We start from the raw sequence: 26677 nt of genomic DNA, 5'->3' as shown, positions 1-26677 counted from the left end.
TGTGACGGATATATCTGTCGCTCGTCGTTAAGGGTATGCATATTTATGCAACCACATTATTTTACTTTTCATTTAATTTTTTTCACCCTAAATGATTTCAGTTTGTTTTTCAATGGAATTGTACAGATTATGGGTCACATTAAAGGTGAAAAGAGTTCTGAAATTATTGATCTTGTACTGACATTGTAACATGACAAAAACCTGACATTTTTACAGGGGTGTGTAGACTTTTTATATCCACTGTATATATTTTTTCAAACTTTTTTTTTCTATAGTCCCACTAGGGGACTTAAAGATCTAATTTCCTGATCACTGGTAAAAAAAAAAATACACTGCAATACTTATGTATTGCAGAGTATTATGCCTATCAGATGGCAGCAGACCTGAAGGCCAATGTCAGCACCATCACCCCTTGGTTCGGCGGTTTTCAGGGGCGCCTTCCCAACAGTGCCGTATTTCCTTTTCTCTTGACATGTGTAACAAATATCATTGTCATATGATTGATTAATATGATTGCCACATCTTCCTTTCTGTTTATAGTTCACATAGATGAAAGACCAAATGAATTTGCAGCACAGAGTATCCATTAAAAGGGGTTCTCCAGAACTTCGAACATTGATATCCTAGCCTAAAGGTAAGGTAGACTATCAATGTTTATCGGTGGGGGTCTGACCTCAGCACACTTAAACAGGATTAGTTGCTGTACCATATACAGTTGGCCTTACGGGCGACCACTGTGTCTCTGTAAACAATAAAGGGGTCAGACCTCCCCCGATAAACCTTTATTGCCAATCCTTCGGAGAGGCAATAAAGGTTAAAGTACCGGAGAACCCCTTTACACGCAGCTTTTTTTTTCTTTTTAGGAAAAAACACCACTTTCTTTTTTTGTGGCCAAATGTTATCTTGAAGCCAATAAATAAATTAATAAACACACTACAAAAAGTGTGAAGTGGTTTGTAGCATTTTTTTTATTTTGTCTGGTGTTTTTTTTGGCTTAGTGTTGTAATGTCAAGATGGTGGCAAGCCTGGCTTTGGCATTTTTTTTTGCAGCATTTAGTAGCATTTTTAGACCCTAGACCTCAATAGGTTTTTTCTTTTCTTTATTAAAAAAAAATGCATGTGTCAATGTGTGTGGCATTTTTTTTAGAATAAATCTTGTGTTGCATAGAAGTATCTTTACATCACATGATCTTTTAATCAAATGATGTTGAAAAATGGCACCTAAAAAAAACGCAGGTAGTAAAACACATTATTGGCATATAGATGGCATTTTATTTTGGGAAAAACGCCACACAAAAAGTGTGCGTGAAGAAAACCTAAGGCCCTGTTCACATGGACTATTTTGCAGACAGAAAAAAAAAATCTGCCTCAAAATTCCTTCAGATTTTGACCTGCCCATTGAGCAAAAAACACTTCGAAAAACGCTTTCTCTACCGCCCATTGATTTCAATGGTGGTCAGAGACGGAACTGCGGAAAGAAAGAGCATGACGCTTTTTTTCCCCGCGAGCAGCTAAAACTGTGATCGGAAAAAAGAACACCGCTGTCTCCCATTGAAATCAATGGGAGGCAGTTTTTGGCACGGATACCGACGCAGTTTCCACGACAAAAACCCAGGGCCTAAGATGCATTTTTTTGGGGGATCTTTTACTGGTGTGACCTATCAATAAACAATGTGGTGAGGGTTCCCTGAAGTCTACCAGCCATGTCACACAAGAGACAACAGTATTACCCAAGTAAAGAAGACACCAGACACAAAATGTTAAGAACTTTGCTTAGTTTTTTTTAAATAATATTGTGGTCTTATTTCTCTTGTAAAATCCAATACTACAAATCTAAAACAGGTTTTTCAGCTGTTATAACACTAAGTCTAAAATAATAAAACAGGAAAAGTAAGAGAAGACATTGGGAACAACATCCTTGAAGAAAAAAAACATGGTTGATGATGACAGTGGAATACATTTTTCAGGTTCTATAAAAATGCAAATAGGGTGCTGGCTGGTACAGAAATAGGAGAAATTTAATATGAGAGTTAGCCCAAATATACCTCTTCAACCATGGGAAAATAAACTTAAAATCTGTCCTCAAACCACAAAACTTTAACATGTTTTAACACCTTCTAAACAATAACTCTTCAGCTCTAGGTCTCCAATCCCCTTCTACTGGTTTACAACCATCCTTGTGTGTAAAGCTGCCTGCGAACACTCGCTTCTACTTTGTGTCGAGCTTGGCCATTTCCTGCACATAGATCCCAATGCTTTCACTGTCAAACAGTAGGAAGTAAATATTCTTCACAGTGGATGAGCTGGAGGAGCCAAAATGGCTGGAGATGGCTCGCAGAATGACTTGAGCCGCTGTCTGCTTAGGAAAACCGTTTCTGTAGGGTTTGAGACAAGCAGGAGAAATGTTTAGTTAAGAACAGCGAATATGATTGCCGAGTTGCTGTGCTATATTAAGAAATATCATTCACAACACATTTAATCAGAATTGTTGGAAATTTTGGGGTTGCAATTCCCATGTTGTTTAAAGGGAATGTGTCGCTAGAAATTTTATTTCTTTTTTTCCAGTTAAACAGTTAGTATTTAAGTGATTAAACATTGTTTTAGTTTTTTTAATTTTTCACAAGTCAGGAAATTATATAAATTAGATTCTAATTTATAACATTTCCATGTGCTGGTCACTAGAGGGAGCAATTCCCAAAATTGCAGCATTGCAATGTGGTAAAGCAACCTCATTGCTTTATGCTGCAAATTTGGTGTAGACACACACGCTCTAGTGAGCTCACACAATCCCCCCTCCCTTATCCTGGCTAGTGCCAGGAAAAGGAGGTGGTTGAATCTTCTAATCCTCCTACACTGTGCATTCGCTCAGAAAATGGCGGCACACAGTGTAGGAGGATTACATACAGTGGTAATCAGACAGTATAACACGAACATAATACACACATCACATAGACAAACATAACTTACCTGCTCCTGCCGCTGCTGCTGCCTCCGATCCTACTCCTCGCTGCCTGGAACATATGTCCGGAAGCCGCGACCGGAAGTCGTCATCTTACTGTCCGGCCGCGGCTTCCAGTCCACATGAAAATGGCGCCGGATGTCGCTCTGCCGAAAGCCTTCCTTTTGGACTGTGTGGGAGCGGGGCATGCACCGTTCCCACACAGCCGGCGTACACTATAGTGAATGGAACGGCTCCCGTTCGCATTCTCTATGGGGATGTACGTGCCGTATTCCATCTCTGTATGTGTCGTTAATTGACACATACAGAGATGAAAAAAAAAATGGCAGCCCCCATAGGGAAGTAAAAGAAAGAAAAAAGTAAAAACACAAATAAATAAAATTTATTTTAATAACATACGAAAAGCAAATGTATATAAAGAAAAAAAAATTTGCGACACCTTCCCTTTAACTATTCCATTGTCAGGATTTTTTAGGATCATTTTTTACACTTTTGACATACATAAATAAAACCTGTATTATGAAATAATGAGCAACTAGCAGAATTTTAAACAAGTATATCAATGTATAAGAATGGAGCTCAGAAAAACGATACAAAGTTACTCAACTTTTTATGTACATTGAACCTGTGACATTTTGTTTAATGGTAGAATTACGCCTTGACTAAAAAAAACATACTTTTCCTGATCAAATTTGTTCAAGAAAACCACAGCCGGTATAACTTCCTTTGATTATGGATGCCAGCTGACACTGCAAACTTACTAAGCAAAAGAACTGTACATACCTGCCACTTGGGAAAGAAGGAAATGCGACAGACTTAAGCTTCTTTTCCTCTGCAACCGATAAACAGTTCTTGATGGTCTTTTCCAACTGTTCTTCACACTTATCTGATCCCCACTGTGGGATGTGGCAGTGGATGACAAACTTGGCTGCTAGTCCATTTGCTTGACTAAGGGCAGCTAACAAAGAAAGTGGTAAAATAACATGATTGTTTTTTTAGTTAATTTTAGAAAAGACCTTTTATATCAAAATAAATATTTATTCGCTTCTATATAAAACAATAATAAATAATTTGTAGCAATATTGCACAGTTGGGGTATGTTCACACTGAGTTTTTTTGACAAGTTTTTTGACGCGGAAACCGCGCCGCAAAACTCGCCAAAAACCGGCCGAAAATGCCTCCCATTGATTTCAATGGGAGGCGGAGACGGTTTTCTCCCGCGAGCGTTAAAACCGTCTCGCGGGGGAAAGAAGGGTCATGCCCGATTTATGCCTCTGACCTCCCATTGACATCAATGGGAGGCAGAGAAAGCGTATTTCGCAGCTTTTTATGCCCGCGGCGCTCAATGGCTGCGGGCAAAAAACGCTGCGAAAAACGCTGCAAAAATCGGCGTGCAGGCAGAGGAAAATCTGCCTCAAACGGAATTTTGAGGGAGATTTTCCGCCTGCAAAAAACTCTGTGTGAACCCGGCCTTAAAGGGATATTCAAAACTTAGAAATCACAGGATATGCCACAAATGTCTTCATAGATGCGGGCATTTATATAGAGAACAAGGGTCACCCGGTCCCCATCCCGTCTGAGGAGGCGGCCACCACATCCAAAAGCAGAATGAATGGAGACGTGGACAGCATGCTTTGCTCACTCCATTAATTTCTATGGGAGTTACGGAAATAGCCAAACGCTTGGCCATATACACATAAGAAAAAAATAAAGGTTACCACTGTGTGCTGGTCAAAGAAATGTATATTACTTTACCTCCAGTCAGCTCCAAGGGTCCATGGGATTTACGGAGCTCTTTCACCGTTTCCAGGAACTCTTTTCCTCCAGCTTTTTCCATGGCATTTCCTACACACGAAAACAACTATGATCAGCATTGTTCATTTCGCCAATATTTTTATCGCCTACAAAATTTTTTACTTTAATAAAAGTTGTCTGGTCAAGTGTACAATACAAATTTGGATTCCTGTTACTCACTGTAAAATCTTTATCTCGTCACATTCATTGGGGGACACAGAGATGACCTTTAGTCAGTAGGTGGTGGACACTAAGTAAAAAAGTTAACTCCTCCCTCCAGCTATATCCCTCCTGCAGTCACGGAGTTAAACCAGTTTTGTACATAAGCAGTAGGAAAATCAGAAATAAACAGTAATACAACAAAAAAAACTAAAACCATAGGAGGATCCAAAGAAAAAGACCCCTACTAAGAAAATGGTTGCAACCTCTGAAAGGGGTGGGTGGGTGCTGTGATACACAATTAACGAGACGGGAAAAGGATTTTACGGTAAGTAACAGAATCCAAATTTCAAGTTTGTATCATAGAAGGACACATAGATGACCTTAGAATGTTCAAAAGCAGTCCCTCGGGAGGGGGGGGGGGAATAGCAATAAAATTTGTACTGTCAGAGAACCACAATCTGCAGAATCCTGCGATCAGAGTGTGCAAACATATGCACCTTGTAGAACTGAGAAAAAGTTTCTCTGCCCTTTGACCTGTATTCCTCACTAATGGCTGAACGAATTCAGCAGGTTATAGTGGCCTTTTATGCCGCCAGAACCCACCTGGGAACCTCTGAAACCACAAATAGAGAGTTAGACTAGCGGATCAAAGAAGTTTGAAAGAAAGAGATCAGCAATGCGCGGGCTACGTCTAACTTGAATAGATTGTTCCTCAGATGTGAAGGACAAAAGGATGGGAGGAAGATGTGCTCATCAATGTGAAAGGCTGATACAACCTTTGATAGAAAAGAGGGGACCGGATGTAGAACCCCCTTGTCTTGATGCATCACCATAAAGGGAGATTTGCAAGAAAAGGCTGCAAATTTGGAGACGCATCTAAAAGGAGGAGACCTCCACTAGGAAAGCCACCTTCCAAGAAAGAAAACAAAGGGAGATCCCATCCAAAGGCTTAAAAGGGACAAGATTGCAAAGCATCCAGAACCAAATTAAGGTCCCATGGAGCTGTCGGCTGATGGTAGGGGGGCACAGCACGTGTTATCCTTTGGGAAACAGCACGGAAAGCTGACTAAGCTGCCAAGGCACGAAGGAAGAGGATGGATAGGGCTGACACCTGAACCTTGTGGGAGCTTACGCCCAGGCCCATAGCCAGACCGTTCTGAAGGAGTCAAGGACCTGCTCAGAAAAACTATGAGACCTTAGTATGGCGGTTTCCAACAGCCACGCCGTTAAACAAAAAGAAGCGGAACCCAGGTGGAATAGCAGACTCTGCGAGGAGATACTCCTGAAGGGGGAGAAGAGTGATCAGGTCAGTGTACCAGGCTTTACGTGTGCTGATATGGAGCGACAGGAATAACTGGGATGTCTTGTGCCTTGATTTTCTTAAAGGATTCGAGGAAGGAGCGGAAGACACACAGGAACGTAAACTATGTTCATGGAATGACTAGTTTGTCCACCGACAGTGCCAGGGGATCTTGAGTCTAGGACACAATGTGGATGGTTTGTGGTGGAGTCTAGACACCATGAGGTCCACTTCTGCAAGAATCCACCTGGAGCACATTTCTCTGAACAGGTCAGGGTAGTGGGGCCCCTCTACTGTGTCTACCTGTTCCCGGCTGAGGAAGTCAGTGGTCCAATTATCCAGTCCTGTGGACTGCCGAGAGCTGGAACGTGTGCTTCTTCCCACTGTAGAATGCTGGTCATCTCTAACATGGCAGCAGAGCAGCGAGTTCCGCCTTGATAATTTAGGTAACCAGCAAAGGGGGAAGTCGTCAGAGATTTCTTAGAGGCTGTGTCTGCAGTCCAGCATTTTCGCTGAAGCATCCAGGGAATGGCTATAGATTGAGCTGAGGACCAAGCCAGTAATCGGACCGCATCTAGGGAGGCTTCACACATGTATTTACTCGCATGTGATATTTAAAATAATCTCCACCAGTTCCCTAGAAGGGGAGCCTTATATACCTTGGCGGAGCTGTCTTTCCCATTCAGTAGTGGCTCTGCTGACCCATGAAGAGAAGAATATTGGCTGCAGGGCCGATCCAGCTACCTCGAAAGATGGCTTGGCAAAGGATTCCACTTACTTGTCACGCTGATCCTGGAATGAGGAAGAATCTGCCATGGAAAGCGTGGTATATTTGGCAAGGCGAGCGACTGGAAGGTCCACTGCTGGAGAAGAGGACCATATTTCATCAGATTCTGCTTGAAATGGATACATAATGGCCATTCGCTTGGGCTTTGTGAAGCACCTATCTGGAAAATTCCACTCTTTACAAAGAGCTTTCTCAAATCTGGGAAGTATTGTAGGGAGCGCTGAGGCCATCTGAAAGAATCCTTAGGAGTAGAAAGGTTCCTGGTCTTGAACCTGAAGAGCATCTTTAACTGCTGTAATAAGGCTGTCGACCATGGAGGAGAGTTTTTTATGACTGCTCCTTTTCCGGGGCTGAATCTATTTAAGAGGCTTGATCTTTGGAGGAAATGTTGGAGCGCTTTCCTAGGGTTGGAGGGGAAGTTAATAAGGTTGGAGAAATTGAAGGTTGTTGGGATTAGCTAGATTGGGTCAGTTTACGGGGCCTGTCGCGTACGAGTTCTGAGGAAGAGGATTCCTTACAGTTTAAAGGATCAGGCTGAGTCTGTAGAGACAACCGGCCTAGCATATCCACAATGGATCCGCATCCCCTGGAGAGGTCTGATACTGCCAATGACAGAGTGCACCTGCTCCAGTTTGGGAACCAGTGTGGGGGGGGGGGGGGTGAGAGGAGGGAACCATGATGGATGGCTCACTGACGTGTAGTCTTAGTCCCAAGGAGTATTTGCAGAGGGGTTCGGACTGACTACACAAAAACTTGGTATTACTGTAGGAGCAGGCCCAACGGGTTATAATGACAATTTCCTGCCATGGGGCTTCTCCTATGAATTCGGACATGGCTGCCACACAAAGTTACACCTATGTGTGCAGGGGGTAGTGGGGGCTGTTGAGCTACTGTCTATGAAATAAATATAAAGTAAATGTGGGGCCAAGAGGATGCAGGAAGAGATGGGCTGAAGGTGAGAACCGCTCAGGGCAGAGCATACCAGTATCAAAAGCAGGATCCTCGGAAGCAGTTATGGATGCGGTCTCTGTCTGTAGTTGCCGGAGAAGAGGACATGCTGACCTGCTTGCTCACTAGCCAATGGGAGCCCTGGAAAAAAGCACGCTGACTATGTTGGCCCTTTGAGATGAAGTCCCTCCCTTGTAAAGCAAGCAAGCCAGGCTGTGAGAGGAAGTCCCGCCCTCCGCATCTGCAGCACTCCGTTCTTTTTTTCACCTGGTGTATTCATTTCCTAGGTTACGGCAAACTAGACTATGGAAGATGCGCAAAGGTGGTGGGTCCACACCAGAAAGCAGTACACCCATGGGAATGGAGGGAAGAAGGGTTATAGAAATAATCACCTAGGATACCCGCCTCAATAGGAGATGATCTTACACTTTTTTACCTAGTGGCAGCAACTGCAACCAAGGTCATCCCAGAGTACCCCAATGACACAGTCGAGAAATACTTTTCTTTAAATCAGTTATGTTTTGGTGTGGTTTAACAATTTTATGAATGGGGATGATTCGGGTCTTAATTCTTAGAGCAAAATGTCAGAGCAAATGGATAGAAACAGGGAAAAACAGAAAACATTTCTCATATTTACTTCCTCTTCTAGGATAGTTGGTTAAATCAATAATATTTACCCCAAAAATGTATCTATTCATTCGGCCATGCATAGCGCGGCCAAACATGTGTACATGATGTCTCAAGAAAGACTATTTTGTTTTTTTAAGTGTCTCCCTCCCAGAGGTTTTGAAGCAGCCTCTTTACATAGGTAATGATCGTCCATGTACAGAATTTTTTTTTAGTGATAGCGCAATAGCAGGCCTGGGTAGAACAGATAAACATTGGTGGTCAGTGGTAATTTTTTTTATGTTTGCGGTGATGTACGTTCAGTGTGATATGAAAGTATTTTTGAGCACCTATTGTCCAAGAAAAAAATGTGTATGTTTGTGTACACAGGATGCCTAATACTATGGCCTCTTAGATGTGTGTGCGCTTTTATTTTTAAAGGGAGTTTGTCACCAGAAATTTGCGTATCAAAACAGCAGCACAGTAATATAGGGTAGGCTCTCCTGAATCGAATGCTTTTTTCATTTTTCAGCTGAGTGGCTCCCTTGCATCGATAATCAATTTATTCCTTATATGCAAATGAGCTTTTTGCATCATGGAGGGCTGCCACCGTTGCTCCAAACTGTTATATCTTCTTTGCCCAGTCCGACCGTCCCTCCCTTCTTTGATTGACCGGGGCCTGGCAGTGTAAAAGCCGTGATCACGTCTGGCCCTGTATTCTCCTTCTCGCATGCACCCGGGTATGGTGCGACCGAATCGGCACATGTGTGGTACAGTCGATTAGAGTGGTGAAACTTTAGGAATGTACTGCGCATGCGCCGATTCGGAAGAAGCGTTTAGGAGAATACGGGGACAGGCGTAAACACGGCTTTTACACGGCCTCATTGCTCCAAAAAGCTCATTTGCATACAAGGAAAAAAGTGATTAGCGCTGCAACGGAGCCACTCAGCTGAAAAATGAGAAGAGTTTCAGGTGAGCCTACTCTATATTACTGTGCTGCAGGTTTGATTTCTGGTGAAACCCTACGGATAATAGGTTAAACTAGACTTTCTCTTTGTAACAATCTAAATGCCACTACAAGATACATTATTATAAAACATACCTATATCTTCCTTGAGGTCGATTTCAGCTGTTGTTGGGTGGATAATGCCTTCAACTTTCATTGAGCCTATGTGACCAAGATCACTTTGAGTCAGGGACAACTAGTTAAAAAAACAGACAAATGTTTTAGACACAAATCCCTTTGATACTTGTGGTGAAATGTGAATTACTATATATAACAGTTATCATGAAAGATGATAGGGGAGATTAATCAGAACTAGAACAAAGGAAAAGTGGAGCCATTCCCCAGAGCAACAAATCAAATTTCAACTTTCGTTTTTAGGGGCCTTTGGATAACGAAAGCAGCAACCGGATATAGACAACGCCTCTATTTTTTCCTAGCAATAGTTCTAAAAAAATCTCCCCAATGTACTTAATATTATGGTTAAATAATTTTTTTTAAAAAAATCACCTTCTGCCCAAGCAAAAGGCTCTTTGAAGAAAGGATGGTAAACCCATCTCCTGGCCCATCATCCGACGTGGAACTGGATGCACCTTCCTTTCCATCTGCTTGTTTTTCCTATTTGAAGGCAGAGAACATCTAGTTTAGTAAACACCACTATACAAACAAATAGTTAAAACTACTGTATTTAAATATTCCAGAAGTAATGTCAGAAATGCCAGCCTGGAGGCGATGTCTGGTCATACTCCCGTCGCTTGTGTGAAGGAATCTACGGGAGTAAGTGACAGCACAGCGTGATCATGGATTAAGCTGGACATGAATGGAGAGAAGTGTATGACGCTGATTGGTCACTGATTGGTCAGCGTCATACACTTCTCTCCACAACGCCCACCTGGTCAACCATGGAAAATAGAAAAAATAACACAAATAAATGTTTTGACAAGTAAATAATACAGCATAGGAATCAGGGTCTCTGGTACTACTTTATGCTGCCCACAGATAGGGCAGCATAAACATGGTGACAGATTCCCTGTAATGACATGCAATAGTCCCTGGTCCAAGATAATATTGCTTACCTTTCTGAGTAATTTGTTCTTTCCAGATTTTGCCTTCTTTGTCACTTTGTCCAATGACTTGCCACTCTTTTTTTTCTTCTTCTCTACAGGTTGGGAAAGGATGGTCTCCTTACCACGGGCACCACGCTTTTTAGCCAAGAGCTCAGGGTGAATTCTTGGCAGAACCCCTCCGCTTGCAATAGTAACCCCTTTGAGTAACTGAAGAAAATAGAAAAAAAATGAGACAATATCAATAGTAGCATTCTGTAAAGCTTTAATTGGAGAATGGGTAAATGGGAAAACCAGATTTCTAATACATTTTTATTGCAGCTGGGGCTATCAAATGTCTGTTTCCCTAATGACAGCCCCAGTGACATCCATTGTCTGCAGCCCCAATGACAACATAGTTAGAATAATCCGTTTGTTGCTTCTAATGCTAAAAGCAGCCATAGCTAAATGTATTGCATGTGAAGTCACCATGCAGCCCCAGACTTGAAACAGTGGTCTGATCCTTTAAAATTTGTTGCAACCTGTTGCAGATAATAATAATTAAAAAAAAGTCCATGAGATGTTACGTTCCATGGCCACATTGCACCAATAACAGCCACGTTCGTCACATTTTTATCAATTAAAATATCACAGCAGCTTCCTGCTACTGTAGGACTTAACTATACACATTTTTGAAGTGTAAGGCTTTACACGTAGCGGGTTTGTTGCAGATTTTCCATCTGGATTTGCGGTAGCAGCTAAACAGATGACATTTAAACAAATCTCATCTACACGCTGCAGACATTTTCCATGCAGAAATAGACCTGGGGTGCAGATTTTTAAATCCACAGCATGACAATTTATGCTGCAGGTAGTTGCACAGATTTGTTGCGGATTTTCCCCATTGAGTTTAAAGGGATTTTCCCCATCTTGGACATTTATGCCTTATCCACAGTATATGTCATAAATGTCCGATATATGCGGGTCCGATATAGGCGCATGAGATTTAGCCACTTGTGTGAAGTGACTCTTCAATTCACTTTAATGGTGGAAAGAGTAACAGATATACACTTAATAGTTGGGTGTATCTCCCATAGAGAATATTGCAGTGACTGCATATGCACAGCTAACTCTACAATGAAAAAACTCATTTTGGGTATGCCATAAATGTTTCTTGAGGGAAAACTCTATTAAATATTTGTTGTGAAAGGTACTTATAAAAACAACTTTCATAGGTTCAACCTTATCCTATATTTTAGGAAAAGCTATACATGTACCTGATTGAGTTCTTCGTCATTGGCAACTGCTAAAAGGATATGCCTTGGAGTAATTCTTCCTTTCTTATTGTCTCTGGCAGCATTCCCTGCAAGCTCCAAGATCTCAGCTGCAAGTCCCAAAAAAAAATCAGTAAGGCCAAGTTCACACTGCCGTTGTCTTCCATTTAGGTCTCTTCCGTCAGAGGAAGAGATGACCGAAAATCCAAATGGAAAGCATCGCTTCCGTTTGAATTACCATTGATTTCGATGGTAATTCTTTTGTTTCATTTGGATTCCGTTTGCCTCCGTTTGCTAGGTTTCCGTTTTTTCACGGAAGCAAAAGTGCTGCAGACTGCGCTAGTGTGAACTTATCCCAAGTATAAATCACTCCACAAATTAATAACGATGATATAATTATTATTATTACTCCTAACAATGAATAACGTCAAAATACATTTACTTTAACGTCAAAAGGGAGAAACTGGAGACTGTAAGCGACGGCTTCTCAGCTGCGAATGGGGACCGGCACACCTGTTTTAAGGATCGGTAAATGGTCCCTGCTTCTTGTCCAGTATCAATGAAACGTTTTTGATACATAAAGTTCAAATGCCATTAAGTGTTTGGTGGCAAAATCTACCTTATGGGATCACACAGAGTGCCTATGGCTCAATAGCACGGAGCCACCAGGGATTCTATGTTTTTTTTTTTTTACAGCCTCCTAAAGCGGTAGCAGAACTGTTAGGCTGGGTTCACACGACCTATTTTCAGGCGTAAACGAGGCGTATTATGCCTCGATTTACACCTGAAAATACGGCTCCAATACGTCGGCAAACATCTGCCCATTCATTTGAATGGGTTTGCCGACGTACTGTGCAGACGACCTGTCATTTACGCGTCGTCGTTTGACAGCTGTCAAACGACGACGCGGAAAATGACTGCCTCGTCAAAGAAGTGCAGGAAACTTCTTTGGACGTTTTTGGAGCCGTTTTCTCATAGACTCCAATGAAAACAGCTCCAAAAACGGACGTAAAAAACGCGCGAAAAACGCGAGTTGCTCAAAAAACGTCGGAAAATCAGGGGCTGTTTTCCCTTGAAAACAGCTCCGTATTTTCAGACGTAATTGCAGTTATCGTGTGAACATACCCTTAGCGGAGCAGAGACCCATCGTCTTTCAAATTAGGAAAGGATGGAATAAGTAGCCATACACTAGCTGATTCTTGGCATACCCTTGCAATAGGATAAAATGTACAATGCATTCAGAAAGTCTTCAGACCCTTTACATTTTTTCACATTTTGTAATGTTTGGTTATGTTAAGGCCTCCTGCTAAAATAAAAAAAAATTAAAAAAATGTCCCCATCATTCTGCATTCAATACCCCATAATGACAAAGTGAAAACAGAATGTTAGTTCTTTGCTAATTTATTGAAAAGGAAAAACTAAAATATTGCATTGACATAAGTATTCAGACCCTTTACTCAGTACTTAGGTGAAGCACCTTTGGCAGTGATTACATCCTCCAGTCTTCTTGGGTATGATGCCACAAGGTTTGCTCACCTGGATTTGGGGTTTTCTGCCATTCTTCTCTGCAGATCCTCTCAAGCCCTGTGAGGTTGGATGGGACTATCGGTGGACAGACACTTTCAGGTCTCTTCAGAGATGTTCGATTGGGTTCAGGGCTCTGTTTGGGCCTCTCAAGGACATTTACAGAGTTGTCCCTAAGTCACTCTTGTGTTGTCTTGGCTGTGTGCTTAGGGTCATTGTCTTGTTGGCAGGTGAACTTTTGGCCCAGTCTGAGGTCCAGAGCACCCTGGAACAGCTTTTAATTAAGAATATCTCTGTACTTTGCTCCATTCATCTTTTCCTCAACCCTGACCAACCTCCATGTCCCAGCCGCTGAAAAACACCCCCCACAGCATGATGCTGCCACCACCATGCTTCACAGTAGGGATGGTATTGGGCAGGTGATGAGCAGTGCCTGGTTTCCTTCAGACATGACTCTTAGAATTGGGGCCAAAAAGTTCAATCTTAGTTTTTCTCAGACCACAGAATCTTGTTTCTCACAGTCGGAGAGTCATTTAGGTGCTTTTTTTGCAAAAAAACAGGTGGGCTTTCATGTGTCTTTTACTGAGGAGAGGCTTCTTTCTGGCCACTCAACCATAAAATCCAGATTGGTGGAGTGCTGCAGTGATCGTTAACCTTCTGGAAGTTTCTTCCATCTGCATAAAGAATTTTTGGAGATCAGCCAGAGTAACCATTGGGTTCTTGGTCACCTCTCTTATCAAGGCCTTCTGTCCCGATTACTTAGATTGGTGGGGTGACCAGCTCTAGGAAGAGTCCTGGTTGTTCCAAACTTCTTCCATTTAAGAATCATGGAGGCCACTGTGCTCTTGGGAACTTTCAGAGCAGCAGATATTTTTTTTGTACTCGTCTCCAGATCTGTGCCTCCACACTATCCTGTCTCTGAGCTCTACAGGCAGTTCTTTCCTCCTGATGGCTTGGTTTTTGCTCTGATATGCATTGTCAGGCCCCAGCAACACGACCGTAAAATCGTCCGTAATTGCAGACCTTAATTACGGTCCGCAATTACAGACCCATTGATTACTATGGCCAACGGACACCTTCCCGTATCTTTGCGGGAAGTTGTCCGTGCCGTAGAAACCCTCCGTAGAAAATAGGACATGTCCTATTTTTTTTATTTTACGGACTGTGCTCCCATACTTTACAATGGAAGCACGGCCCGTAAATGCGGACGACGGTCCGCGTCCGGCTGTGCCCGTAATTACAGACCGGGATTACGGGCATGGTGGTGTGCATGGGGCCTCAGCTGTGAGATCTTATATAGACAGGGGTGTGTCTTTCCAAATCATGTCCAATCAAATGAATTTACCACAGGTGGACTCCAAACATTTTAAAGATGATCTAGAGAAATGGGAGGCCCCCAAAGCTAAATTTCAAGTGTCATAGCAAAGGGTCTGAATACTTATGTCCATGTGAAATTTGAGTTTTTCATTCTTAATAAATTTTCAAAAATGTCTAAAATTCTGTTTTTACTTTGTTATTATGGGGTATTCAGTGCAAGTCATATTTTCTTTTAGCACAAGGCCTTAACATAACAAAATGTGAAAAAAGTGAAAGGGTCTGAAGACTTTGAATGCACTGTATCCAATAGTGTATGGCCTGCTTTAGGCTATTTGCTTTTTTTAAAAGCAAAACGTATAAAGTAGACTTCTGTTCTGTTTATAATGGTAGAGAATAGATTCTTGGTTTTTTTTTTTCTCTTCTGATGGAGGCAAACATGTAACCAAATAATGAAAATTTAACACGCTTATGTTTGGATATGTCTGCCATTGACTTCCCTTTATCTTGAGTTGTACCGGTACAAAACAGTGGGATAAGGTAAAAAAAAAAAATTGCAAAAAAAAGTTTTCAAGGGTCTACAGAAAAAAGTTGTTTGCATGGGACCTTACAGTGTGAAGCCACATACTACTGTTATTTTAATTAAACAGAATGAATATACATGTTGTTAGTTACCTGCCAAATACTCTATGACAGCAGCCATATATACAGGAGCCCCCATGCCTATCCTGTACTTGTGTGTGCTTCTTCTTAAGTACCGCATCATTCTACCAACTGGAAATATGACTCCAGCCCTGGATGAGCGGGACAGTTTGGTGGTTTTCTTCTTCCCCCCTCGCGCAGACATCTTTGTTTTGTCTGGTGCCCGTTTCTATGAATTGAATAAGCTTTTTATGAATAGGAATCACTAAAAAATAAAAGAACAAAAACAATTATGAAAATAGATGCGTAACATTTACATTATACAATGCTGTTAGAGATCTTCAAACAATAAACCACCCAGTGACTTCTAACATAAGATATTTATGTGGTATTATGATTTCAGTAAAAAAAAGATAAATCTTTGTATAAAAATCACACAATTTGTACAACCAAGAAAGTTATACCTCATTTATTCCGCATTTGGATGATACTGAACGTCTATTTTACTGATGCCTTCATGCAAATGGGCATAATACATAAACCTTGGCCCACTGCAATGCCAGGGATTGAAGTAACCGCCAATCCCGGCCGTTTAATCTCCCTATGCTGCGGTAAATAGCAAGCGCTGCATCTAGGTGGTTAGGCAGGGGGTCTAACCACTTCCCTTAGACGCCGCTACATTTGTCACCCCATTGGCGCCACCACCACACGATTGTGGGGCGTTGATGGTTGCCATGGCAGCTGGAGGCCTAATAGATTGCCTGTCAGTTTGTTACTGACAGTCAATAATGATTGGTATACTGAGTATACTGAAGCATTAATAAAGTTTAATAAAGATTATTATTTAAAAAAAACAAAAAAACACATATATACATAAATATGGTATCGCCAGAATTGTAATGATTTGTATAATAGGGTCACTCCAGTCCAAAACTATAAATTCAGCTTTTATCATAGTCATGGAGCTCTACAAGCCCCCAAACCTTAATTTACCTGGATAGTAAAAAGTTCAAATGCTACAAAGTCTTTGGTGGCAAAATCCACCATACAGCGCCTAAAAATGGATCGATTATTTATATGTACGCCAAAATGGTTTATTTAAAAAAATTACTTGTGGTTGTGGTGCAGTTAGAACCAGATTTAAAAAAAACACATCCGAAAACCGCATGAAAAAAATGCAACTCCATCGAAAAACGCATCAAATTACAGTAAAAATGCATGCGGCTTTCAAAATGGCGCTCAAGGAGCACCTCAACCGCATCGTATACCTCAACCGCATCGTATAAATAGACACTTAGACTAGGTCTACATGGCAACATTGGCTGCGATACAGGTCCTGCGGCCAAAGATCGCTGTGTCTGCCTGGTTAAAGTTTTTTGCAACTGTAGTGTCACGGTCGCAGCAACCCACAGGTCGCAACGCAACAACATTGAGGCGTTTTGCGGCGTTAAAAAGTTGCAAATTATAGTGCATTCTCTATTTGCGTAATAATTTGCAACTCCTTGCCGCTTTGTGCTTCTGGATATTTTTCAAAAGTGGCAAGAAAAGTGGTCGGGGTTTAGTGGGAGGGTCGTCGCCTCCCGCGGACCGACATATTTACTATAATTTACACCAGAAATTGGTTGCTATTATAGTGCAATTTTACGCCTACACTTAACAGGCATAGATTGGATTTTCTGGTGCACGGACAGGCAAAGCTGCACCGAATGTATTAAGAGCCGCGCGCCTCTTACTAAATTTGGCGCATTTCCCTCCAGCACAGTTCAGTTTAAGACTGGCATACGATGTACCAGTCTTAATAAATTCCCCCTCAGTAAACGCTTATGTCACAGATGCCACTACAAAAATAAAAGTGTGGTACGGTACGAATACATGACCCACAAAGTGGTCTATTTTGTGGTGTCCATGTAGACCATAGCAAGGTGAGGAAAACAACATTTTTCACTGAGGTAATTCTAGCTGAAAACAACGGGGTATATATTATTTGTCTTCCATCTTGTCAGTATTTCTTGTTTACCAGTCTCCTCTTTCATTACAACCCTGTTAGATCAATAAATCACACTCTCCCTTCCTGATCCGACCTCCCTGTGATGGCTCCTCAGACACTCACCCTCTCTAACTGACACCACTATAAAATGGAGGTTGTTACTATGGCAACCACATGTCATGTCTCGTCTCATCCTCCATAGATAATGAATGGCACAGAGCAGAGAAACAACACAGGATCAAATAGGCTCGAAATGTCCAGACCACTGACCTATTATACCTGCAGCAACGTACACACGTCTGCACATGCAAAAAATACTGTCCTTCTGACTAAAGATCAATTACAAATATTGTCATTATTGTGACTTTCTTCTCTCGATACCACCGTCCACAAACATAAGACATACCGCTAAAAAGTGGCCACAGGACTGACCCACGAATCAACCCACAAAGAGGAGCGGCTTATGAAGATTTATGTATAAAGGGGTGTCTCTACAGAGAGGGGGGTTAAAATGTCGAGTGATTTGTGAGGTATGGATAAAAGATCTTTTAGACCCACGCTCGTTCTGGCATTTATGAGCAAGAAATACACAAACTTCCTCCTACCAGGGTGTCCAAATGAATACAACGCAGCTAAAATGTATGTCAGGTCTTGGCTTTATATATATATATATATATATATATATATATATATATATATATATATGGTACTTAGCCCATGTGCAGATACAATGAGGAAACATTTACTGAGTCGTGAATGACACCTTCTTGTTTTACTTATGCAAACAGCTACACTATAGGACTACATTCACACCAGCGTGACAGATTAACGCGCGTAAAAAAAAACGCACGCAGATCTGTCTGTGTGCGTTGCGTTTTTCATCAGTGTGCTTTGCATGTGGCATGTGTTTTCACGCACTGGCAAGCACTTTTTTTTTCAATGTAATTGATACGTGAAACACGGACAGCACACGGATGTGCGTCCACGTGCTGTCCGTGGTTTTCACGCACCCATTGACTTCAGTGGGCGACTTGGTGTGTGTGAAAACGCAACAATATAGGACATGCAGTGAGTTTCAGGCAACGGACACTCGCTGAGTAAAAACTCACGCATGTGTGAACGGCCCCATTGTAATCAATGGTGCCGTTTGCTGTGCGTTGTTTCAATTCACAGCACACGGACGAGATTCACGCTCGTGTGAATGAGCCCTCTGCATACTTTGTACAAGGCAATATTTTCTATTGGTTATAAATCAACTTTTACCGTTGCAGATACAAAGTCTGCACAGAACTTCCTCTATAAAAATGGGAAGTTGAGTCATTACACCGGGAACTATATGGTAATCTGATAATGACTTTACTGCTTTATATATTAGAAATGTATCGGACAACAAGCTTATTGACTGTTTTTAGGGACAACCAACAGAAGTGTGAATGTAGCGATCTCAGCTCCCAATAGTGTTCAACAGTGGGACCCCCTGGAATCACCTGGTTTCTGGGGGACCGGCAAACGGAACTGGGACTGTCCAAACATACTACAGGCATTCATGATTTCTACAAATGCAGCAACCCAGAATCTGAACAAGTAAAGTCATGTCTTTGTTCACACCCGACGCTAAACAATTCATTGTGTTATTCAGACTATTCAATAACGTAGAAACTGGCAGGTATATAATGTCATTGTTAGATTTATTGCAGGGTGATAATAGACAGATAATGAATCGAGTGGTTAAACACATTTACGGTGTTCTGAGAATGCTTTTGTATGTCTATTATTAATGAAAAATGAACCTTTCCTGAAAAATCAATTCCTGCATATGGTCGGTCACCTGTCAGAAGGGAATAGGATTCCCGGTCTCACTTAATGAAGTATTTTTCGTAATGTTATTGGACAATTAAACATGAAATAATGGATTGCGATCAGACAAGACTGATCTCTAAATGCTGCTGTTCAATAAATAATTCTATGATATTTGATACAACATTCATTCATTCATGGTTGAATATAGCATGTCATTGTATTTAAAGTCACCAATAAAAAGTGCGCGTCTACAAAATATTATATTACAGAATTGTGACGGACAACTTTCTCAGAACGCAAACGTGGCCCTTTATGTTGTTATTTGGCCACTAAATCTCAATTACTTTTTAAGTTATAAAGAGTGTTTTATCATAACCACTTATTTAGAGCAATCCATTATTTTCTCTAGAATTCTTTTACTTTATATAATAATATTGTAGAATGTCAGAGATATAGCATCCATTTTTTTGACAGGTGTCATCATTCGTATTTTCAGCACAATGCACATTTCTGCTTCGGCCTCAGCTCTTTTGGACATCACATGTCTCATCAAGGGGTCCCATGTATTCCTCAGGGATAACTCCAGTGCCTCCACAATTGTGCCTCTTATTTGTCAATTGAGTATTCCAGCTGTGGAAAGGGATGGCATAGCATTTTCTGAATGGTCGGGATCTGACCATTCATAAGGGTGCAGTCACACATGGCGTATCTGCCCTGTATTTCCGCAGAGTAAAAATATGCTGCGGAAAACTGAACAATGTCCAAAGGGAAAAATATTCTGCAACTCATTTTCTAACTCACCGATTTCTAAATTTCTTGCGTCGTAAAAGATTTTCTCCATAGGCTTACATTGAAAAGTTTTCCACAGCGTAAAAATACAAGGGAAATATGGCACGTGTAAACGCACCCTATGAGCGCTGAGTTGCAGTAGTCTGCTCAGAGCCTGGGTGAGGGATGAGCTGCGCAAAATGCCTTGGCCCGCTTTGTTGCAGTGATCTCATGGGGTTGGACCCTACTAGTTACAAGTAATTGCATATCCTAGTGATATGCCATCAAAATCTATATACAAGAGGTGACTTGTTTCCTATAAAAGCAATAGTATGTAAGGCCACGTGCACACACAGCAGACATGTTCTACTGCAGAAACGTCCTGCGACAGATCGGGCATGTCGGATTGCACATGGCCTAAAGGTTGCTGGCACTACCAGTTGTCTGAATAATAATGATGGGCAGCAAGTTCCAGGCATGATGGACATGTCAGAACTGGTAACATAAAAAAAGAGTTACAAGAAGTTGATATATTAATCCTGGGACGTACAGATAGGCAGGGAATGACTATACTTCAAAGCAACATCCGTCAGAAAACGAGAGAAACATTTCTAAATTTATATTATATGTTAGGATAAAATGTCATGGATATGTTTAGAAAAGTAGAAAAATTCCATTAACAGCTCTATACTCTGTGTTTGTTACTACCTGAATGTATTTCTGAGGAAAGTAAAGAGATAGTGAGAAACATATTGTGTGGTAAAGGAGACTGTTGTATGTGAGAGGCTTCCTCTAGAGCCGTGCGGTGCACAGGGTGAAGGAGCTCAGGCTGCGGGTGACACAAACAAAACTCCAACAAGCCAAGTTTTCCTTATAAGCCCAATGCTCTAAAGTGTAAGGGTATGTTCACAAGCAAACTCAAAAACGTCTGAAAATACGCAGCTGTTTTCAAGGGAAAACAGCTCCTGGTTTTAAAAAGTTTTTTAAGCCACTCGCAACGTTTTTTTACAGCCGTTTTGGAGCTGTTTTCAATAGAGTCTATGAAAAACGGCTCCAAAAACGACCCAAGAAGTGACCTGCACTTCTTTTTCGCGGCCCTTTTTAACGCGGCTGTTCTGAAAAACGGCCCATCGGAACAGAACACTGTTTTTCCTATTGAAATCAATAGGCAGATGTTTGGAGGCGTTCTGCTTCCGATTTTTTTCGGACGTTTACCGCCCGAGAAACGGCTGAAAATAAGCCATGTGAACATACCCTTATGTTGATATGACCACTGGGCTCAGAGATCTTAGAGAGTTTTGCTTGATTTTCTTTACAAACAATCCAAAAATGAACATCAATGCCAGTGTGCTATGTTACAGTAGTACAATAAAGTTCTGTATTACTCTAATGAATGCACCTACACAGTGAAATATGTCAATTATAAAAAGGGCCAAGTCTTACAGGTATGATGGCCTACTTATGATTAGGATTCTGAAATACAGGAAAGGCAGGATGAGTGTGGTTTGTACAAATATTTGATGAAATAATTATACCAATGTGAATGCCCCACACCTTTACAATGAATAGATTTCTATTCAAAACAGTACAGATGATTTTATATATTGTATTTACAACCTACCCCATTGAATAATTTTTTAGGTACTCTTAGGCGCACCTTACGAGCTACTTCTCCCTACTCCACTAGAACTTGCATGTTTATTTCCAATGGGAAGAAGCCGCTGCGAGACCGCTCTGGCAGAGTCTTACCTCCCATGGGAACAAAAATCAGGCATGTTGCAATCCAACATGCCAGGCACCCACACATATAAGATAGTCCCCCAAGCCTGACAAAATTGGCAGGTTGGGCTGACTTTTATCTCATGTGTATACCCAGCTCTATCATATCTGACAAAATGATAACCTATGTATAATTGAGAACGCTAAGTAATCAGGCCTCATGCACACAAACGTAAAAACGCCCGTAATTACGGCCTCATAGACTTCTATTGGCCACGGGTACCTTCCCGTATGCTTAAGAGAAGGTGGCCGTGCTGTTGAAAAATATAGAACATGTCCTATTTCAGGTCGTAATAACGGCCCGGGCCGGCCCAAAGAAGTCTAACCCGTAATTACAGATGGCTACGTGTGTTCACCCGTAATTACGGGAGCGTTGCTAGGCGACGTCAGGGGATAGTCACTGTCCAGGGTGCTGAAAGAGTTAACTGATCGGCAGTAACTCTTTCAGCACCCGGGACATTGACTACCGCTGGAGTTAATAGTATTAAAAATTAACTTACCTGCTTCTTCCTCCAGTCCGGCCTCCCGGGGTGACGTTTCATCCCATGTGACCGCTGCAGCCAATCACAGGCCAATCACTGGCTGCAGCGGTCACATGGACTGCCGCAGCCAATCACATGCTGCAGCGGTCACATGGACTGCCGCGTCATCCAGGGAGGTCGGACTGGATGTCAAGAGGGACGCGTCACCAAGACAACGGTACGTATGAACTTCTTTTACTTTCAATCGCTGCGGAAACTCTGCCCGATAAAGCACTGTTAAAGAGAAGGGGCTGCCGATTAGTGAAGAAAACGGGTCCGTAACTACGGGTGGAATACTGGTCAAATACGTGTGACAAAGGACACGTATTTACGCCAGTATTTACGGGAGGACAAAAATACGTTTGTGTGCATCAGGCCTAACAATGGTAATTATCCAACACATAAAAATACATACACCGAAATACACAAAAGCAAATAAACACCAAATACAGCAATAATAGTTGTCGTCACCACAGAAAATAATAAAAGGCTAACCAAAAGTCTGTCGCATAACGGTTATTATTGGCTAATCAACCATACACATGTGAAACCCAGACAAAAGTTATTCTGTCACACCCGACCAGAGACTGAAGATGATCGCAATTCTGTAACAATAATAGCGGAATCAACAGCTTTGACTTGGAAAATAAGAAGTCTCCAAGGAGCACTAACCACTTGGGATGGTGCTTGAATATAATAGCCAAGGTGGATCCAACAGACATGCAAATCGCTTTTTTAGGCCTTTATGTATATATATGTAGAGTTAAAACCAGTTATCCTATAACATTTATCTGATTTACACGGTACGGTAATTACAGAGAGTAAAGGCCCTGATACTCGGGCCAATGATTGGAACATACGAACACTCATTCCCGATCATTGCCCTGTGTAGAGAGGGCAACGATCAGCCAATGAGAAAGCAAACGCTCGTTCATCGGCTGATCTGCTTGTTTACATGGCCAATAAAATGGTCGCTAGTCGGCAGCACATCTTTCTGTGTAAACAGAGAGATGTGCTGCCGACATAATGGAAATGTATGGAAATGCACGATCGTAGTGCTGTCTCCTCAATCGGTGCCCGTTTTTACGGCCCATATCGAGCCATGTAATGGGACCCAAATATTTTATAAGAACCTCGAACACTAAATATAATGCTTTGCTTAGATCAGCTTGAATTAAAGAGGTATTCCCATCTCAGACATTTATGGCATATGCATAGGATATGGGATCCGCACCTATTTCCGAGATCGGGGGTTTACTGACCCAGTCCCCGTCTTGTGACATGGCCGCTGGCCTCAGTGTCAAGGTGGATGGAATTACGGAAAGGGCTGATCTCGCCAAGCTATGCTGTTTCCCTAAGGGTATGTTCAAATGATGAACAAAATACGTCTGAAAATACGGAGCTGTTTTCAAGGGAAAACAGCTCCTGATTTTTAGACGTTTTTTGAGCAACTTGCGTTTTTCACGGCCGTTTTTGGAGCTGTTTTCAATGGAGTCTATGAGAAAACGGCTCCAAAAACGTCCCAAGAAGTGTCCTGCACTTCTTTTGACGAGCCGTCATTTTACGCGCCGTATTTTGACAGCGACACGTAAAATGACAGCTCGTCTGCACAGAACATCATAAGACCCATTGCTAGTAATGGGCAGATGTTTGCCGACGTATTGGAGCCGTCTTTCAGGCGTAATTCGAGGCGTAAAACGCCTCCATTACATCTGAAAAGAGGTCATGTGAACATACCCTAAGGCTGGGTTCACACGAGCACATTAACGTCCGTAATGGACGGACGTATTTAGGCCGGAAGTCCCGGACCGAACTCAGTGCAGGGAGCCGGGCTCCTAGCATCATAGTTATGTACGATGGAGTCCCTGCCTCGCTGCGGGACAACTGTCACGTACTGTAATCATGTTTTCAGTACGGGACAGTAGTTCCATGGAGAGGCAGGGACTCCTAGCGTCGTACATAACTATGATGCTAGGAGCCCGGCTCCCTGCAGTGTGTTCAGTCCGGGACTTCCGGCCGAAATACGTCCGTCCATTACGGACGTTAATGTGCTCGTGTGAACCCAGCCTAACACTCATAGTAGAGTGACAGTGATGGAAAATCTGTTTAGGAAACTTCCACTTTCCGGAAATAGCGCATCTCCCTGTGATATACCGTTCATCTTAAACAGTGTTAGAAATTTATGGTACAGGTTGTTACTATACCAAATATGTGCATATTATTTTAAGTTTTGGGACTTATATTTAGAAGAGAGAGGTAACATTTACAGAATTTATGCAAAGAGAAGGAAAATAAACAAAATATGCATGTTAGGCCTTATTCACACGAACGTGTTTGACATACGTGATACGCGCGAGAAAATCACGCGCCTCGCACGGATCTATGTTAGTTAATGGGGCCGTTCAGACAGTCCGTGATTTTTTTTTCTCATTGGAGCCTATACACGACCTATCTAATTGTATGGTATACTCACCATGAACCTTGGCAACGTATTTGCCGGGGTTAACCCTTTTACACATGCAGCATGGGCTTTACAGGTGTAATGTTATACCATGTAGAGATATACCGTATATTATAGTTAAACATTTTTAAAAAAGGATTAAAAGACAAAGAATGAAATGTAAATATAAAAAAAGGAGAAAAATACAATAAAACACAAATGAAAGAAAGTTTTAAATATGCATAAAATTTGGTATCCCTAGAACTATAATAAACTGTATAATAAATGACATGTTCTTTAAGATGACATGTGAACAGCATTTCCTCTGTAATAAAACAGGAATTATAACTTATGTTAACCCTCTTTCACATCTGCATTAGAGGCTCCGTTAGGGGCTCCTGTCACAGATCGGCAGAGATTACCGGAGACAATAGCGCAGCACTACTTTTTCTGGTAAACTCATAGACGCCCGGACGGAAAGCCGACAGAACCTATTAAAGTCAATGGGTTCCGTTGGCTGCCGGCTGTGTCCATTATTCCCTTGTTCTCCTCCGCTGACGGAGCAGAACAATTGAACACACCGATGCAGGTGTAAACCAAGCCTTATATGTACCAAAAAAAGTGCAACGGAAACAGTTCCATTAAAAAAAAAAAAAAAGGCTCCTACTGATACAATGGTGTTAAAAAAATAAAACTCCCTTCCAAATTGACTGAGTTGTCCGGGATACCTTTTTTTCAACACCCACAAGTGGCCGTATTAGGCCCTGTTCACACTGAGTTTTTTTACACGGAAAACGCACAAAAAGACGGCCGAAAATGCCTCCCATTGATTTCAGCGGGAGCCAATTTTTTCCCGCGAGTGGAAAAACCGTCTCGCGGGAAAAATAAGCAACATGCCCCATCTTTGGGCGTTTACGTCACTGACCTCCCATTGACATCAATGAGCGGAAGAGAAAGCGTTTTTCGTGGCGTTTTTGCCCACGGCTCTCAATGGCTGCGGGCGGAAACCGCGGCAAACGGCGTGCAGGCAGATCAAAATCTGCCTAAAAATTCTAGATGGAAATTTCAGCCACAATCTTCTGCCTGCAAAAAAATTCTGTGTAAACAGGGCCTTACTAGGAATGGAATAATAATGGATTTATATTACAAAGTTTTTACATTTCATTTTTTTAAATCCACACGCTGCAGACTTTTTCCATGTCGGATTTTGCATAAAATCTGCAACGCAATCGGCATGTGTTACATGTGGATTTAACCCATGCACTGAATATCCACTACAGAAGTGACGTACTGCACATGTAATATACTATAAATTGCTGTGGATGTTCAGTGCGGAACAATTTTGCTCCATGTGAATTCAAATGCCAAACATTGCAGTTGTGGCATAACGGGCCGATGAGCGTTCACTCACGATTATTGGCCTTTGGCCTGTAACCCCCCCCCCCCCCCTCATGTTTTTGCTTAATTCAAAAGATGTGGCGCTTTCTTACTGAGCTCAGTGGTGAACAAATAGCGCGGGTATTTGCTGTATAGTATGAACACAATCTTGTAAAAGTTCATTCCCCACTACAGCTCATCTGGCAGTTGCCAATTTTAAAATCTCACACTGCACGTCCGCCCACGGGGCTTGTTAACCGTTTAAGAGAAAAAAAAATTAAAAAGTTGTAGCTTTTTTTATAAACACAACCCGAGACACTTCTGACTCTTATCCTGTTCTTAGCTTAGAACACAGTAATAAGTCTGCCCCCCTGTATCACAACAAAAGAACAAACACCACTGAAAATTTCACACAAAAAATTATGCAAAAAAGGCGGAATAGTAATTCAAACTTTTTTCCCAATGTTACCAGTTTTTATTTGTAATGTAAAATATTTCACGACAAAACACATGAATAAAATCCGGTAATATATTCATAGACTACAGCTTCTGTTAGATATTTTCTCTGCCTTCCCGCTACATCAGTCATACACTCCATTTGTATGTGATCAGGAAAAATTATGGAGACATTTCAAGTGCCAGAGATTAG

The 26677-nt window shown here is 41.7% G+C and overlaps 1 protein-coding gene across 5 annotated transcripts in view; it reads right to left on the bottom strand.

The window, feature by feature from the left end:
• Nucleotides 1-1760: 1760 nt before the first annotated feature.
• Nucleotides 1761-26677, bottom strand: part of MACROH2A2 (macroH2A.2 histone) — a 26437-nt gene continuing 1520 nt past the window's right edge. For 3 of the 5 annotated variants that reach the window (XM_075841672.1, XM_075841674.1, XM_075841676.1), the window contains exons 2-9: nt 15390-15621; nt 11880-11986; nt 10636-10833; nt 10070-10177; nt 9659-9758; nt 4715-4804; nt 3743-3917; nt 1761-2375 (exon numbers count right to left, since the gene is read on the bottom strand). In XM_075841672.1, the coding sequence (XP_075697787.1) occupies nt 2210-2375; nt 3743-3917; nt 4715-4804; nt 9659-9758; nt 10070-10177; nt 10636-10833; nt 11880-11986; nt 15390-15561 (1116 nt within the window). In that variant the 5' untranslated portion in view covers nt 15562-15621 and the 3' untranslated portion in view covers nt 1761-2209. The other 2 variants (XM_075841675.1, XM_075841673.1) reach the window with 2 other exon arrangements.

The sequence above is a fragment of the Rhinoderma darwinii genome, chromosome 11, assembly GCF_050947455.1.
Source record: "Rhinoderma darwinii isolate aRhiDar2 chromosome 11, aRhiDar2.hap1, whole genome shotgun sequence".
Classification (NCBI taxonomy): domain Eukaryota; kingdom Metazoa; phylum Chordata; class Amphibia; order Anura; family Rhinodermatidae; genus Rhinoderma; species Rhinoderma darwinii.
The sequence above is the reverse complement of the archived record's forward strand: the minus strand, read 5'-3'. Positions and strand labels throughout refer to the sequence as shown.